General features: G+C 38.5%; 1 protein-coding gene across 3 annotated transcripts in view; it reads right to left on the bottom strand.

Annotated features, from left to right (window-relative positions):
• The window catches only part of mdga2a (MAM domain containing glycosylphosphatidylinositol anchor 2a), a 256,090-nt gene that overhangs the window by 77,524 nt on the left and 159,292 nt on the right, over positions 1-19,274 (bottom strand). For all 3 annotated transcript variants that reach the window (XM_060933897.1, XM_060933898.1, XM_060933899.1), the window contains exon 8: positions 11,000-11,293. In XM_060933897.1, coding sequence (XP_060789880.1) covers positions 11,000-11,293 — 294 coding nt within the window. The remainder of the gene's footprint in view (positions 1-10,999; positions 11,294-19,274) is intronic.

The raw sequence follows: 19,274 nt of genomic DNA, 5'->3' as shown, positions 1-19,274 counted from the left end.
TAAATGTTGTTCATTTTTTATTTCTAATTAAAATTCTCATCTTGAAGGGATATTCTATGAGATTGATTCATTACATTTACTGTGAAGCACCTACATTGCTGGTATGTACCTTGTATTTCCAGTGCTTCCTGTATAAAAAGGCTATTTCCCCTGCACCTCTCTCAGATTCTTAAGTCTGAGGGATCTACCGTAGCTCAAGTGGTGTTGTACTTTAATTGCGGTTGTGGGCAATGGGTTGGTATGTGTTCAGGCAATGAATCCAATTATTATTATTTTTTTTTGCTGGTGGAAGGCCAGGGATGTAGAGAAATATCTGCATATAAAAACTTAGGTCAAACAAACTGGGTTTACAAGTGCCTTGCCTAAAAATGCTCAATTAGGCTCCATTATAGTTGTCTGGGGGAAAGCTTGCCTTTGTGTCATGATTTTGAATCACTGCTATTTGCTTGCCTATTACTCACCAAATCGTGTTTACATCTTTGGTCTAATCCAATATGTGATAATATGAATCATATCTACATTCACAGTTTATTTGATTAGTTTTCACTATTCTTTTAAGTTCGTTTCTTAAGACACGTATTTTTAAGTATGTTACCTCGCTTGTTGACAGTTTCGGCGAACACTTCCGCCTTCTTCAAAACAGTACTTCAGCACTTCAAAACAGCACTTCAAAACAGGTGACTGTTTTGAAGAAGGCGGAAGTGTTCGCCGAAACTGTCAACAAGCGAGATAACATACTTAAAAATACGTGTCTTAAGAAACGAACTTAAAAGAATAGTTATAATTATAAGACATAATGAATTTTCACTACATATTATTTGATTAGTGTTGACCCCAAAACAAATTGATGATCATTCATCTATACAGATTTCTAATTATTTTAGATTATTTTAATCAGTTACAACAAATTAACCCTGAAGCATGAAATATTGTTTAAGAAGGTAAAGTAAAACTTTCTAATTCATGCTTCTGTGGTTAATTTTCTAGAAGAGAGCAGATTAAATTTTAGAAATGCTTCCTAGTGGTTAGCTCCTGAGTGGTTTAATTTGGAGTGGGATGGGGTGCCAGTAATGCACTTAAATCCTCAGAATAATTAATTTATAGGAAAAGTGTATATGATTAGAATATTTAATGAATGATTAACAGAATACAGTGGTGCTTGAAAGTTTGTGAACCCTTTAGAATTTTCTATATTTCTGCATAAATATGACCTAAAACATCATCAGATTTTCACACAAAGTCCTAAAAGTAGATAAAGAGAACCCAGTTAAACAAATGAGACAAAAATATTATACTTGGTCATTTATTTACTGAGGAAAATGATCCAATATTACATATCTGTGAGTGGCAAAAGTATGTGAACTTCGAGGATTAGCAGTTAATTTGAAGGTGAAATTAGAGTCAGGTGTTTTCAATCAATGGGATGACAATCAGGTGTGAGTGGGCACCCTGTTTTATTTAAAGAACAGGGATCTATCAAAGTCTGATCTTCACAACACATGGTTGTGGAAGTGTATCATGGTACGAACAAAGGAGATTTCTGAGGACTTCAGAAAAAGCATTGTTGATGCTCATCAGGCTGGAAAAGGTTACAAAACCATCTCTAAAGAGTTTGGACTCCACCAATCCACAGTCAGACAGATTGTGTACAAATGGAGGAAATTCAAGACCACTGTTACCCTCCCTGGGAGTGGTCGACCAACAAAGATCACTCCAAGAGCAAGGTATGTAATAGTCGGCGAGGTCACAAAGGACCCCAGGGTAACTTCTAAGCCCATGTTTACATTAGACCATATCAGCGGATCATCAGATTAACGTTTTTAAAACGATTAGTGTGCACACAGCAACAGCAATACACGATTTGCGTGCACACAGCAATACCAATACACGGATACGCTCGGCTCCGCAGGCATCCTGCACTCGAAATCACTCCGCCCTGAACAGCGAGTGCCCTCTGGAGGGTGCGCACTCCGGCCTTGCGCAGCTCACAGAGCACGCGAGTGAAGTGAACAAGCAGTGTTTTCGGGACTGAGCCGCTGTGTGTGTGATCCCAGCGCATATCACTTACCACTTGCAAGTGGAAGGATGGCAAGCCTAAAGACAATCATAACTACACAATGGGCAGTATTTGCATCAGTATTTGCAGTATTTTCATACTTTTATACTCTTTAATGAAAGGTGATACAAGGCAGAAGTCCGCGCCGTTTTTCAGCAGTCGCGTCACATGACCAATGCCAGCGAATCAGGAAGGTGGATGTCACAGTGACGTTGTCCAATGAGACGCCAGCTAGAGCTCAGCACAGCGTATCCGCGTATTCTGAATGTTTACACAGCACCGGAGCTGACACGATCTGGATTGAATACGTGGACGCTGGCGGATTCCCGTTTCCCGGCGTTTCCAGGCGGTTTAATGTAAACGGACAGTGCATCCGAGAAGAAAACGAGACAGATACAGTCTAATGTAAACGTAGCCTGAGGAACTGAAGACCTCTCTTACATTGGCTAATGTTAATATTCATGAGTCCACCATCAGGAGAACACTGAACAACAATGGTGTGCATGGCAGGGTTGCAAGGAGAAAGCCACTGCTCTCCAAAAAGAGCATTGCTGCTCATCTGCAGTTTGCTAAAGATCATATGGAAAAGCCAGAAGGCTATTGGAAAAATGTTTTGTGGATGGATGAGACCAAAATAGAACTTTTTGGTTTAAATGAGAAGCGTTATGTTTGGAGAAAGGAAAATACTGCATTCCAGCATAAAAACCTTATCCCATCTGTGAAACATGGTGGTGGTAGTATCATGGTTTGGGCCTGTTTTGCTGCATCTGGGCCAGGACGGCTTGCCATCATTGATGGAACAATGAATTCTGAATTATACCAGCAAATTCTAAAGGAAAATGTCAGGACATCTGTTCATGAACTGAATCTCAAGAGAAGGTGGGTCATGCAGCAAGATAACGCCCCTAAGCACACAAGTCGTTCTACCAAAGAATGGTTAAAGAAGAATAAAGTTAATGTTTTGGAATGGCCAAGTCAAAGTCCTGACCTTAATCCAATCGAAATGTTGTGGAAGGACCTGAAGCGAGCAGTTCATGTGAGGAAATCCACCAACATCCCAGAGTTGAAGCTATTCTGTATGGAGGAATGGGCTAAAATTCCTCCAAACCAGTGCGCAGGACTGATCAACAGTTACCGGAAATGTTTAGCTGCAGTTATTGCTGCACGGGGGGGGGGGGGTCACACCAGATACTGAAAGCAAAAGGTTCACATACTTGTGCCACTCACAGATATGCAATATTGGATCATTTTCCTCAAAAAATAAATGACCACGTATAATATTTTTGTCTCATTTGTTTAACTGGGTTCTCTTTACCTACTTTTAGGACTTGTGTGAAAATCTGATGATGTTTTAGGTCATATTTATGCAGAAATATAGAAAATTCTAAAGGGTTCACAAACTTTCAAGCACCACTGTACCTTAAGACAGTGGCAGAGAATGGCACATTCCCTGATGGACGACAAAACCCTACCTGTCTCCATCTCTTTCCCTACCTCTTTTTGCCACTAAACTCTTATCCTTTGTCCAAAATCACTCACTTGTTCACTACTCCCTGCACACTATTTAGGGAATTACTATATAGGGGACTATATAGTGAGCTCATTGGTAAAATGAAAAAACACTTTTGGACACTATTCTGCCATGCAGTTATTTATGTCATTACTGTCGCACAAGTAAAACGTGCCAGATCAGTTGGCTGGTGGGTTTTCAAAATGATAAATACATGCATGTATTTTTGTGATAAATACATATTATACTGAGTGTTTTTCCCACATTAATAAATACAAAAGTACTTTGTGTCTGCTGCATCTTTCAGTTCTTTTAAATTAAGGCTGAATACTTTCTTCTTTGCCGCTGCCTTTTATTAAATCAAATTTGAGGCTTTTGATTAATTCCTCATGCTGCACTGTAACTTTTATTCTTGTATTTTATTTGTCTTATTCTATTTTAGCTTATTTTCTATTCTCTTACCATTTTTAATTGTACTTGAATGTCCATTTATAATGTGTTTCTTCCTCCATCCGTTCACCCCAACACACTTTTTCAGCACGACCGCAATGCATGATGGTATATATTGGTTGTACGCTACTTTTCATGATGCATTGTGGGATACTTTGAGTGCACTATATAGGGTGTAATAATTCTCACTATACATTCGGACAGCACTACAAAATGGCAAACTCACTATTTAGTGAGTGATTTTGGACACGGTTAGTCATTTCTTCCCTCATCACTCTTCCTCCCTCACTTCCAGCCTCTCACTTCCTTCCCTTTCTATTCAACATTCCTTCAGTACTCATCCATTTCTTCCTAGATTTTCTCTCCATCTCCACAGTTACAGAATTTATTGGACAAGCTGCTCAGCCCTCACACAATTCACTACATTTGGACCATCGAAAATTAATGATTGCAGTGCTAGCATTACCAAACCTAAACAAATAACCTGAGAATGAGGGACATCTTTATCAGAGAGGAAAGGAGACAGCATAAATAAACTAGTAGGTAACGAGATTCCAATATAATGATCTTTTCTGAGCAATCAATGCTAACACTAATGCCAACTGTATATGATGTGTATTCAGGCAGGAAAATGCATGACATTGATCGATCAATGCTGTAATAATTTCAAATCAACAGGATATTTGTGGTCAAATAAAACTTCTCATTATGGCATGTACAATCTGCATCAGCAAATTCATAAGCAATGCATTTAGTAAATTATATTACAACCCCAATTCCAAAATGTTGTGCCGCTGTGTAAAACATAAGTAAAAACAGAATATGATAATTTGCAAATCATGGAAAACCTATATGTAATTGAAAATAGTACAAAGACAACATATCAAATGTTGAAACTGAGAAATTGTATTGTTTTTTGAAAAATATATGTGCTCATTTTGAATTTGATGCCAGTAACGTTTCAAAAAAGTTGGAACGGGGGCATGTTTACCACTGTGTTGCATCACCTCTACTTTTAACACTCTAAATGTTTGAGAACTGAGGAGACCAATTGCTATAGTTTTGAAAGTGAAATGTCCCATTCTTGCCTGACATAGGATTTCAGTTGCTCAGCAATTCATGGTCTCCTTTGTCATATTTTGTGCTTCATCATGTGCCACATGTTTTCAATGGGAGAAAGTTCTGGACTGCAGGCAGGCCAGTTTAGCACCTGGACTCTCATTACGGAGCCATGCAGTTGTAATATGTGCAGAATGCAGTTTGACACTGTATTGTTGAAATAAGCAAGGCCTTCCCTGAAAAATTGTTGTTTGGATGACAGCATGTTGCCCCAAAACCTGTGTATGTATATATAAAATTCAGCATTAATGGTACCTCCCCAGATGTGCAAGCTACCCATGCCATGTGCACTAATGCACCCCATGCCATCACAGATGCTGGATTTTGAACTGCGCACTGATAACAAGCCGGATGGTCCCTCTCCTCTTTCGCCCAGAGGATGCGGTGTCCATGATTTCCAAAAAGAATTTCAAATTTCGATTCGTCAGACCACAAGACAGTTTTCCACTTCATCTCAGTCCATCATAAATGAGCGCAGGCCCAGAGAAGATGGCAATGCTTCTTTATATTGTTTATACACTGCAACCCTGCTAAAACAAACCCTTTTACTATGAACTTTCACATTTAACAATCCAAGTTCGTGTCCCCCACCTTTAATGATGAGTCGGAGTCTTCAAAAAAACAAAAAAGCATCACTGTGTCACGTCTACTCGCATTGTACTTGGAGCGTGGAGTGCATGCACAACACCATTAGAACTTATTACTATGCAGTTGTTCTGGATTAGAGCACAATTACAGTGCACTTATAAGGACTCTAAACATATAGACGAAGAATACACGCTGTACCTAGTGTCTCATGTTACCAAGCCTTGTATCTGTATATCGCTTTTCTGGTTTTGACTTTGTTCTGTGTATTTGGACTCTGCCTTTTGTCTTTGCCTCCACCATTCTTTTTATGCCTTGTGTGAGCACTGCCAATTTCACGACCCTACTTTTGTCTTACGTGTTTGAACTGTTTGGTGCCTGTTTGTAAATAAACACTCTTCCTGCAATTACATCTGTCATTCACCTTCTTACATGACACACTGAGCCATGCGCTCCTCTTCTCACTAGAGACAAACAATAAGTTCGTAGTCAAGATAACAATATGTGTTAACGCCATAAAAAAAAGTAACTAGCCTAGCTTGTGTGCCGATCACTAACAATTATCGAAAATGGTGATCAAAGGATCGATAAAAGGACAAAATTACTGCTGATACTGCTAAACTTAACACTTAGGTATCAAATTCTAACTTTGTTTATATTTATAAAATACAATTAAGTTGGTCAGTAAAACTATTGAAAATCTTTTCTTTGTATTTTTGTCAGTTAAATAGCATGTGAATCACAAACTTTTGTTTTTATTGCAATTTGAAAAATATCCCAACTTTTCTGGAAATGGGGTTAATATTTTAGTAATTTGATATTGGCACTTTGTACTATTTTACATGATTTGCAAATCATCACATTCTGTTTTTATTTGTTTTAATTGGAATTGGAGTTTGATGCAGAATCTGGCATTGACGATTTCAACCCAAATATTGTTTTCCTTCCCCATTCCTTTAAAAGTTAGAAAACGCTATTTTTTTAGTAAGAAAAAAGAGGACAAATTATACAAAAAACAAATGTAGAGTACTATTCAAAAGTTTGGACACCCCAACTCATTCATAGGTTTTTCTGCATTTTGATTATTTTCTACAATGTAGAAAAACACTGAAGACATAAGAATTAACAATGAAATAACATATGGAGCATATATGGAATTATGTGCTAAACAGAAAAAGTGTTGAAAAAACAAAATATGTTGCATATTTTAGATTCCTCAAAGTAGCCACCATTTACCTTGATAACAGTTTGCACACTATTGGCATTATCTTAATCAGCTTCATGAGGTAGTCACCTGGAATGCTGTTCAATTAACAGTGTACCTCGTCAAAAGTTAATTAGTGCAATTTCTTGCCTTAATGCGTTTGATACTATCAAACAGTAAATAGTAAACAATGAAAACAGTATTCCATATTATGTCAAGTACCACTCAACAAAGTAAAGAGAAATGACAGTCCATCATTACTTTAATACATGAAGTGTCTTTTTCTTTATTTTAATGAATGAAAGCCATTGAGTTAGAAGGTGTGTCCAAACTTTTGACTGCTAACAAACATCCAACAATCAGAAGTCATTCTGAAAGTAGTAGAAAGCAGAAGGAAGGAAGAATAATTATGGAATTTTTTTTTTTAATCTGATCATCAGACGCATTAAAACACTGAGTCAACCTTGGCTCCTTCAGCTTAGTTATCATCATGAGTTGATGATAATATCAGACACTCTCATTAATCTGAGTTGTTAAGCTCTGCTTAGCATGATAGATAATTGCATGATCAGAAAACCACCTCTCCCTTTCCATGGGTGAATCCAGAGCTGATCACGGACATCAGTTTCTACTTCAACCCTCTCATGCATGTGTAGGTTTCAGCCCTTTTAAAATATTTATTTTCTTTAACACTGTAGCATTATGGCATTCATTACATTGCTTTACCTCCACACCTGTGCTGAGTTTGCACGTCTTAATGATGAGCAGAAGAAAAAAAAAAGTTAGTGAACATTGGGCCTCATTCATCAGTCTTTAGTTGTGTGCAAATGTTTGCACAAGCAAAGTCAACAAAAATTTTCCTGTGGGTTTACAAAAGTTTTAGAAATGCTGATTTTCTTCATACTCACGTGCATACGTTGACCCCCCGTAAAGTGTAAAGCATGTTCCCAACTCAGCTCATTTGCATTTATTGATGCAAACAAATATGCATTTGCAAGCGACACATCTCAAACTGTTACTCTCATCCATGTGCATCTGTGCGCTGTGCATGCCACAAGAAGTCATTACATGCACCTCTCTCAGATTAGAGTGCAATCAGCACATGCTTAATAGGACCTTGAACTCACACAAACTTTGCGAAGTATTGCTCAGTAGACTTTTGTCTGACCTGACTGCGCTGCTTGTTCATGTTGTTATTCTAGTTTTTGACTTCCGTTTGTATTTTGGATTCTGCCTTTTGGCTCTACTTCTACTAGTCTGTTTGTGCTTTGCATGACCATTGCTTGTTTCCTCACTTTTGGATTATAATTTTGGATTTGTGCGCCTGTTTGTAGTTTAAATAAAACACACTTCCTGCACTTAAATCAGTTCATCTGCCTCCATCATTACTGACAACAAAACTCCATAAATGTTCAAGTGCACAGACAGGTTGAAGCACAAAATGAACTATGACGGTAAAGGCTGAAAGACAGAAGTGGAAGTTATTTTGACTCAATTCTATGTCAGAAAATACTTAATAATATATATTTGTATAAATGCACAGGTGATTATAGAAAAATCACACACGCTGATTGGTCGAGAAATTTGGATTATTTTTCGATAATCACTTCGAGCAACTCGGCAAAATGGCGGCCACTGTAAGTGAGGAAGAATTACAAATTATGAATGAAAATACTGTTCCTAAAAGGAGTAAATATGCTATGGAGTTTAGTCTAAAACTATTCAAAGGTAAGGTGGAGTTGTGATTTATTTTATCTATTTCAAAACAAAGCATTTTATGAGTCAGCAGAGATAAGTGACAAGTCTGTGTGCATTAAATTTGCATGCCACTTTTGGAGCTTTGAAATAATTTTTTTTTAAATAAGATTTTTAAACATTTAAAAAAAAAATTACCTGTGTATTTATACTAAAACAATTATCCGGCTCAGGTTCAGAGAACATCGGTGAATAATAACCTTGACTTCGTCTCAGCTATTATTCACCGATATTCACCTCGCCTTCGGTGAATAATTGTTAAATATCTAATATTCAATAATAATAATAATAATAATAATAATAATAATAATAATAATAATAATCACATGTATATCTTCCATCAGCTGAGTCATTTGTTTGCAGCTTATGGCTGTATGCGCAGACAGACCAGATCTCTTATATGACAGCATTCTTTTTATTATAAATGTATAATTTGTTTTATTTGTATTAAATGTTTCAGCTTATGTTGGCTTACTATCTTTCCTTTTCTGTTCTTTAATTATTGGCAATAATTTAAAATGACTGCTTTTCACAAAATTACCTTGATGGTATTGTAGTCAGTCACTGACCTAATGAACTAGCATGAGGATGTGTTTTTGCTAGTGCACTTCTATAAGTTGCTCTGGATAAGTGTTGAGACTAAGGTTTACATTATTTAGTGTTGTTATGCATAAAGTTAGACACACTCAGGAGTATAAAGACAATAAAAATGTATTTTCTGAATGCACATGATTTTCATGAATACCAAATTTCACATGTAAATATTCATACAAATGATTTACAAATAAATCAGCTCATATTCAACTTGATAAATGAGGCCCATTGTCTGTAATTAGATTAAAGATGTCCATAAGAACAACCCCAAATCAGAAAAAGTTGGGACGGTAAGGAAAACGCAAATAAAAAAGAAAGTAGTGATTTCTAAAGTTACTTTGACTTGTATTTCATTCCAGACAATATGAATCCAACAAGACACCAACTCTGAGATTATTAAAACTAGCTCTAGATTGTAACCAACTTATTCCAAGATGTCTTGTCAAGTAAAATTATCTGCCCGTGCAGCAAGATAATTTCAATAGTATTAAGGAATTTTCTCCTCAAATTCAGTTTTCAGTTTTTTGCAGTGTGGTGCAAAATATCATTAAACATTTCAAGGAATATGGAGGAATTTTGGCACATAAAGGGCAAGGGCGCAAGCCTAAGCTGAACACCAGTGATCTCCAATCCCTCAGATGGCACTGCATCAAGAAGCGTCATTCGTCTGTAGCTAATATAACCACATGGGCTCGGGATTACTTTGGCAAACCTTTGTCAAGCACTATGATATGGAGTTAAATCCACAAATACCAGATAAAACTTTACTGTGCAAAGAGGAAGCCTGATGTTAACTGTGTCCAGAAGCACTGTCGACTTCTCTGGCTTCATCTGGGATGGACCATCACACAGTGGAAAGGTGTATTGTGGTCAGACAAATCAGTAGTCCAGGTCTTTTTTGGAAGAAATGGATGGCGTGTGCTCCTGACCAAAGACAAAAAGGACCATCCAAACTGTTACCAGAAATAAGTCCAAAAGCCAGGGCCTGTCATGGTATGGGGTTGTGTCAATGCCCTCAGAAAACGTAACTTACACTTCTGTGATGGCAGCATTAATGCAGAAAAGTACACTGAGATTTTGGAGCAACATATGCTGCCTTCAAGATGACATCTTTTCCAAGGATATTTCAACAAGGCAATGCAAAACCACATTCTGCACACATTACAAAGGCATGGCTGTAGAAGAGGGTGCCGTCCCCTCTGTCCCCAAGACAGAATGTGTGGTGAATTTTGAAATGAAAAATATGACAAGGATGACCTTGTACTGTTCCACACCTTAAGACCTGTTTGCAGGAAAAATGGGAGAAAAGTACACCTGAAACACTTCATCACTTGGTGTCTTCAGTCCATAAACATCTTTTAAATGTTGTGAGAAGAAATGGCAGCATTACAAAGTGATATGCTTTACCATCCCAATTTTTTTATAATGTGTTGCAAGAATTAAAATTTAAATAAGTGTTTATTTTGAAAAAACAATAACATTAATGAGGTAAAACATTAAGTAATGTTGCTGTTGTGTTGTTTTGAGTTCAATACAGGTCAAAGACTATTTAGAAATCATTGTTTTCAGTTTTAATTTCAATTTCAATATATTGTCCCAACTTTTCTGATTTGGGGTTGTAGTTCTAAGTTTGATTTACTGAAAAAAGCACAAGATGTTCTATCCCAAGTATCTCAATTAGGTTTTGGGCAATCCCACAAGAAGTATGAAAAGCTTAGTGACTCACATTGAACAATGAGCTCAATGACAGCCTCTCGGGGTTTGACGTTGAAGCCGTTGTACTGACTGGTCTGGCAGCGGTATGTGCCACTCATGTCACGTGAGACATTGACAATGCGCAAAATGCCATCGTAACTTTCCATCTGCATGCTTCCATCTGGCATGGGTGCTTCCCTGTCAGCACGGGACCACAGGATAATGGGCTTGGGTTTGCCTGACACCAGACACTGCAGCTCCACTGTCTCAGTCTCCTGTACCACTAAAAGGGACTTCCCTCTTGGAACCATCAGGCTTGGGGGAACTGTGGTAGAAAATATGTGAAAACTGTTAAATAATTTTATAGAAAATATGGTTTTCTGACATTAGAACTACTAAAGTCCCAGTGAAACAATCTTTATAACTTTATTGCTAGTTGCCTCAATTTACAAGTACTAGACAGGCAAATTGACCTGAATAACTGAATGCATCAGACATGATTTTCGTAATGGTAATAATTAAGCCTATTTTGACATTTATGAGCCCACAACACAACTGCTACTGAAATGTATAATAAAGGAATAAGGTTTAATTGTGCATTGTTTCATCAGTATCATGTCATTCAGCCAGTGATTTTACAATTTTTGCTGTAACATGTATACCAAGAGCTGTTTTTATTTAAAAAAAAAAAAAAAAAGTTATAACAAATGAGCACAATATTAATTAAAATAAAATAATATGAAGTTTAAAAAGTTGTCATTACTGATTGAGAGCTGTAGTGATAAGTAGTAATTAAATCAATGGCATGTGTTAGTTGTTAGAGAGAATCACAATTAGCACATGGTACTTGAATTAAACGTGATTAAAAATCAAAGATATGATGAAAAACTGACAAAAGAATTTAAATATGCTATTGAGATACACTATATGGTCAAAAGATTGTGGACTTAACCCTAGATTTGCATTTCCTGAAGGAAATACTAGTGCTTCCAAAGCAAAAAATGAAAAATGCTAAATAGATAGAAAAGTTTAGATAGTACATTAGATTTTAGCATGTTAACTGTTAGCTGTGAACACATTAGTATATTAGCCATTAATACATTATCCATTAGCCTGTTATCCATTAGCATGTTAGCCATCAGCATGCTAGCCGTTAGTACATTAGCTGTTAGCCTTTAGCCGTTAGCCTGTTAGCTATTTGGCTGTTAGCCAATGCCATAATCTGGGAGTCTGATCAAGAATTAGCTTGCACACTCCCACTGGGTGTCCAGCCAACCTCACATCTGTCCCCCCGCGCCTCAGGGATCGTCTCATCACCTGGGCTCATACCTCTCCAGCCACAGGCCACCCAGGGGTTTACCATACATACCAGCGCCTAAAGGTCAAGAATTGGTGGCCTAACATGATCTCTGACAATAAATTAGAAAAGTTTGGTTCCAAAACATAAGCGCCATTAAAAAAAATCAAGTTATCCCCAAAAGAAGTTTGCCATTTGAAGGCTATTCAAAATTCCAAAATCAATTTTATGCAAAACGTGATATCCACCACATTTTTCTGCATTTTATTGCCCCTTTCCTTCTAAAACACAACAAGCGCCATTACTGAGTTTCCACAAAATGTGTTCTCTGCTCAACCAAATCACAGCACATAAAAGCACAACTTTGATGGAATCAAACATTTCTTATAATGTTTTATATTATTATTCCAGTTGAGAATGTGGTCCAATGTTATTTTCCACTTTGAGCACACCTGATTTCTCCTGGGATCTAAATATGCCATATTCAGACAATGCCTAAAAGCAGAGGTCCCGATGAGTGTAATACTTGTTAATAAATAATCCCATGTTATTTTTAAAAAAGCAAATTAAAAATCAGTACTGGATAAAAACCCATCTATCTTATGTAAATAAAGGTACAAATTTTGTTGTCTGGTGGACAAGTGTTTCTGAGATACGCTGCCTTGCACTTATGAGCCGGTTCCCTGTGGTCGCAAAAGCCATCAAAAATCAGGTTGATGCTTTACCATATTCTATTAATTATGGAGCTAGATTTCACACTGTGCTCTGCTATGAATTTAACTGTACATACTGTATAAGATGCCCAAACTTCTAAATTTATTGTTCAGAATAAAAGGTTTGGCCTTGTTTTAAAAAAAAAAAAAAAGTTTCTATGTAAACATCTGACTGGGTCTAGTAACATTCCACTACTACTGGATGCCTGGTCCCTCCTCTTCTCCCCTCCTGCCCAGTCCATTCAAGACTGCTGTTTGTCCTGGCTCCTTGTTGGTGGAATGACCTTCCTATTGAGGTCAGAACTGCTGACTCCCTGATCACCTTCAAGTGCATACTGAAGACTCCCCTGCTTCCCTGCCCACTGTGTAATTGCATATTGGTCTTGACCAAACCAGGCCGTGTACTGTCTAGCCTGGGGTTAGCGGTTGGAGTTTTATTTTTCTCTATTTAGTTGTACTTGAGGTGGCATGGTAGTGTAGTGGTTAGTGCTGTCTCCTTGCAGCTAGAAGGTCCTGGGTTCAATCCCAGTGGCTGAGAAGGGCCTTTCTGTGTGGAGTTTGCATGTTGTGTCTGTGTGGGTTTCCTCCAGGTACTCTGTTTTCCCCCACTGTCAAAAGACATGCAGTTAGGTTAACTGGATACTATAAATTGCCCATAGTGTTAATATCTGGGCTGTGTTCCCTGGTCAGACATGAGTAGTATGGTGGCTGCCTATGGGGCCTTTGTATGCCTTAGCCATGTTGAACTGTGTCCTTTGCAATTCAGCTGCAAGAAAGGATGATTAGCCACTATAAATAAATACTTTGTCAGCTCATTTGTATGGTTAAATTGTTTTCCTTGGCTGTTTGCTGAGTGTCGGTACTTCAAAAGAATATTACACTAATTATTCTGTCACTTGTCCAGTTGACACTAGAACTTTCTTGTCAAGAAGTTCAGTACTTCTTGTACCTGACGTTTGCACTTGTACATTGCTCTGGAAAAGAGCACCTGCTAAATGCCATGTAATGTAATGTAATTCCTCAGAGCTTTGTGTGTAAAATAAATTGGATTTGTAGACAACAAGATGAATAATTGGCCTGATTTAAGAGATGGTCCAAGTTTAGAGGCTGTCATATGTGCAGATCTACGTTACTTCTTGTTTCTAGTTATATTTCACACACAATTTTTTTTATTGATGCAATAGATTAATTGCATTTTGGAAAAATTATCTCATCTCTCATCTCTAGCCACTTTATCCTTCTACAGGGTCGCAGGCAAGCTGGAGCCTATCCCAGCTGACTACGGGCAAAAGGCGGGGTACACCCTGGACAAGTCGCCAGGTCATCACAGGGCTGACACATAGACACAGACAACCATTCATACTCACATTCACATCTACGGTCAATTTAGAGTCACCAGTTAACCTAACCTGCATGTCTTTGGACTGTGGGGGAAACCGGAGCACCCGGAGGAAACCCACGCGGACACAGGGAGAACATGCAAACTCCGCACAGAAAGGCCCTCACCGGCCACGGGGCTCGAACCTGGACCTTCTTGCTGTGAGGCGACAGCGCTAAGCACTACACCACCGTGCCGCCGGAAAAATTATAATTTTTTTAAAATAAAAATTTAAAAATAAAAATCTAGATTTGCATTTTTTATGTTATGACAACCTCATTGTGTTATATTAAAGTTTCAAACAGAAAATGGTGGTTTTCAGGCTACTAATTTTTTGTAAAGAAGATACCTTTTGTTTCTCAAGTTTATCACAGTGGATTTACTGCATTTTGGAACCAAATCCTTCATTTGGTTCTTACTGCTCTGAGTGTGCTAGAGCCAAAGTTCCCAGGTCAATGCCAGCAAACAAGCTTATGCCCTTACCTACTCCTCAGCGTCCCTGGAACCACACTGCAGTGGACTTCTTAACTGACCTTCCAGTATCTCAAGGGCAAAACACCATTTTGTTCATTTGTGACCACTTTTCTTGTTTCTTATGCCTGGTACCTCTACTCAGTTTGCCCACAGCCTTTGAAACAGTAGAAATACTGTTCAACCATGTGTTCAGAAACTTTGCTATTTCTGAAGATACTGTCAGTGATCAGGGTGTCCAATTCATGTCTCAAGTCTGGAAGGCTTTCATGGACAAACTGGCCATCACTGTCAGCTTCACATCAGGATACCATCTCCAAGCCATTGGCCAAGTTGAGCAGGCTAATCAGGAGATCAACACATTCCTTTGTTTATTCTGTGCCCATGGGCTCAATATGCACAGAATTCTTTCCAACACTCTGATACCCATTTGACACCATTCCAGTGCATGTGAGGCCACCTTGTTTCCAGGGAACAACGGCCCCACAGACCCGTCAACAGTTGACAACTGGTTCCACAGGAGTGAACAAGTGTGGGAAGCCACCCACTAATGTACTGACCAGGCCATGCAAAGACACAAGAGAAATGCTGACCACAATAGGGGAGAGACCCCATGTACCAGCCCAGGGATAGAGTTTAGAAGAAGTCTTTATTTGGTCACATGTACACTCAAGCACAGCGAAATTCCTCCTCTGCATTTAACCCATCTGAAGCAGTGAACACACACACACACACACACACAAGTGAGCAATGAGCGCGCGTGCGCACACACACACACACACAGAGCAGTGGGCAGCTATGCTACAGCACCCAGGGAGCAGTTGGGGAGCCCTTGCTCAAGGTCACTTCAGCCATGAAACAGAGGGAGGGGTAAGTGCTGTTCATTCAGTCAACTCCCCTCACATTTTTCCTGCCAGGCTCAGGAATCAAACTGGCAACCCTTTGGGCCCAAGGCTGCTTCTCTAACCTTCAGGCCATGGCTGCCCTAGAGGGCATGTCAGACATTGAAATGAATTTGGTTGGCTACAAGGGATCTTTAGAACTTGGCTGGCTGTCGTAAACTGAAATCACATTACATTGAACCCTATAAGCTTCTCAAAAAATAAATGAAGTTACTTACCATCTAGAGTTACCCTGTCACAGCCATCTCTCGCCTTCCTTCCATGTTTCTCAGCTCAAGCCTGTCACACTGGGACCACTTGCATCCCATACCTCAGCCAGAGCTCCTCGATACTGAATATAGGACTTTGATATTTTGGATTATCCTGTTTATGTCTATTTGTGAATCACTCGACCCATGCCTGTTTCATGGCCACACTACTGCCTACTGTTTTGGATTTGTTTGCTCCTCTGAACTTTTATTAAAAACCAAAATACTGCACTTGGATCCTCTCGTGCCTGGTTTTCAGGACAATTTATTTATATTTGTAATTATTATTAGTATTAAAACATAATTGTGCAAAATGAATATGTATTTTTTTGTTTAATTCCATATGCTAAACAATTTTAGTGGTGGGTCGTGACTTGATGTCCAACATAAAATATGGGTCCTGAAGCAAAACCAGTTGAGAGCCACTGCTCTCGATAATGTAGCCCCACTTAAAAGAAAAATAATTAGAGAGAAAAAAAAGCACCCTGGTACAATGATATGTATATAATAAATGGTATAACTACTACACACCTACACCTTAAAACATACCAAATAAAAGAATGTAAATGGTGTAAAAACTAATTTGCTAGTATTCCAAATTGTATGGGAGGAGAGCCTTTTTAGCTATAGAACAGCTTTTAGTGCTGTGTGATCAGCATATCTCTTTACCCTAAAAGAAGATAATAAAACTAATCCTAGATTCTTACAATACAGTAGCAAAGTTAACAAGTGCAAAAATCAACTGTATGTAGTAGCAATTACTTTTTTCCATTTACAAAATTTAAAATTTACAAAAATATTAGGCAAACATTTCAGATCATTAACTTTTAGCAATTTGACTACTAGCTATGTAAAAAAAACAATATATCCATGTGTCAGGGTGCAGGCACTTACAGATGCAAGCACAGGGGAGAGCCGGTGTGTCACAAACTGTAAACAAATCCAAATCAGTAAGCTAAAGAGGTAGTCAGGGACAGGCACGGGTTAGTCGATCAACAAACGGGACGTCAAACGGCAGGCAAGGAAACAGAGTTGGGAAATAAATTCAAACTGAGTCAAAACACAAGTAGTCAGGCAGGAAGTCAGAAGGCTTGGTATGATCAGGTACAGAGACACAGAATGATACTTTGTAATGGGTGTTTGTGACTGCTGAGCTTATATAGGGAAGTGATTACTGGCAAATAGAGGGCAGGTGCACTTGTTAGTACTCCAGAGATGAGAGGCGCTGTGGTGCTTGGGAGACGTAATCTGGAGTGGCCATGTTTGGAGGCTGCTTCGAACTCCAGTTTTCAGCGCTGTTACTGACACCATATCAGTAGAGTGATAAGGATATTTTTCTCCCATTCAACAGACCAAACTAATTTCAATAATTTCCTCTTCAAAAACATCAACTTGTGTACTAGATCACTTACGAACACATTTCTTCAGATACTATCAGAAGCATTTAAAACTCTACAATGGTGCTTTGTGAACCCTTTAGAATTTTCTATATTTCTGCATAAATATGACCTAAAACATCATCAGATTTTCACACAAGTCCTAAAAGTAGATAAAGAGAACCCAGTGAAACAAATGAGACAAAAATATTATACTTGGTCATTTATTTATTGAGGAAAATGATCCAATATTACATATCTGTGAGTGGCAAAAGTATGTGAACCTTTGCTTTCAGTATCTGGTGTGACTCCCTTGTGCAGCAATAACTGCAACTAAACGTTTCCGGTAACTGTTGATCAGTCCTGCACACCGGCTTGGAGGAATTTTAGCCCATTCCTCCGTACAGAACAGCTTCAACACTGGGATGTTGATGAGTTTCCTCACGTGAACTGCTCACTTCAGGTCCTTCCCCAACATTTCAACGGATTAAGGTCAGGACTTTGACTTGGCCATTCCAAAACATGAACTTTATTCTTCTGTAACCATCCTTTGGTAGAACGACTTGTGTGCTTAGGGGCGTTGTCTTGCTGCATGTCCCACCTTCTCCTGAGATTCAGTTCATGGACAGATGTCCTTACATTTTCCTTTAGAATTCGCTGGTATAATTCAGAATTCATTGTTCCATCAATGATGGCAAGCCATCCTGGCTCAGATGCAGTAAAACAGGCCCAAACCATGATACTACCACCACCATGTTTCACAGATGGGATAAGGTTCTTATGCTGGAATGCAGTGTTTTCCTTTCTCCAAACAGAACACTTCTCATTTAAACCAAAAAGTTCTATTTTGGTCTCATCCATCCACAAAACATTTTTCCAATAGCCTTCTGGCTTTTCCATGTGATCTTTAGCAAACTGCAGATGAGCAGCAATGCTCTTTTTGGTGAGCAGTGGCTTTCTCCTTGCAACCCTGCCATGCACACCATTGTTGTTTAGTGTTCTCCTGATGGTGAACTCATGAACATTAGCCAATGTGAGAGAGGCCTTCAGTTGCTTAGAAATGACCCTGGGGTCCTTTGTGACTTCGCTGACTATTACATGTCTTGCTCTTGGAGTGATCTTTGTTGGTCAACCACTCCTGGGGAGGGTAAAAATAGTCTTGAATTTCCTCCATTTGTACACAATCTGTCTGACTGTGGATTGGTGGAGTCCAAACTCTTTAGAGATGGTTTTGTAACCTTTTCCAGCCTGATGAGCCTCAACAATGCTTTTCCTGAGGTCCTCAGAAATCTCCTTTGTTCATGCCATGATACACTTCCACAAACATGTGTTGTGAAGATCAGACTTTGATAGATCTCTGTTCTTTAAATAAAACAGGGTGCCCACTCACACCTGATTGTCATCCCATTGATTGAAAACACCTGACTCTAATTTCACCATCAAATTAACTGCTAATCCTAGAGGCTCGCATACTTTTGCCACTCACAGATATGTAATATTGGATCATTTTCCTCAATAAATAAATTACCAAGTATAGTATTTTTGTCACCTTTGTTTAACTGGGATCTCTTTATCTACTTTTAGGACTTGTGTGAAAATCTGATGATGTTTTAGGTCATATTTATGCAGAAATATAGAAAATTCTAAAGGGTTCACAAACTTTCAAGCACCACTGTATCTAAAATAATCAATTCCTCACTTAGCACTGGCTATGTACAGTGCAATGCAATAATGAGTACACCCCCCCTGAAAAACGACATTTTTCACAGTATTAAAATGAACACAAACAATATGTCCCAAACAGTTCCTTGATGATGTTTATTGCACTATGTTCTTACATTATAACTCAAGCAGAAAGGTGAAAAGATGCCTTAAATTACATATTTTTCTGTTTCCGTGAAAGTGGGGTGGAGCAAAAGTG

The sequence above is a fragment of the Neoarius graeffei genome, chromosome 11 (assembly GCF_027579695.1).
Source record: "Neoarius graeffei isolate fNeoGra1 chromosome 11, fNeoGra1.pri, whole genome shotgun sequence".
Taxonomy (NCBI): domain Eukaryota; kingdom Metazoa; phylum Chordata; class Actinopteri; order Siluriformes; family Ariidae; genus Neoarius; species Neoarius graeffei.
Note: the sequence above shows the minus strand (reverse complement) of the source record. Positions and strands in the feature narration are given on the sequence as shown.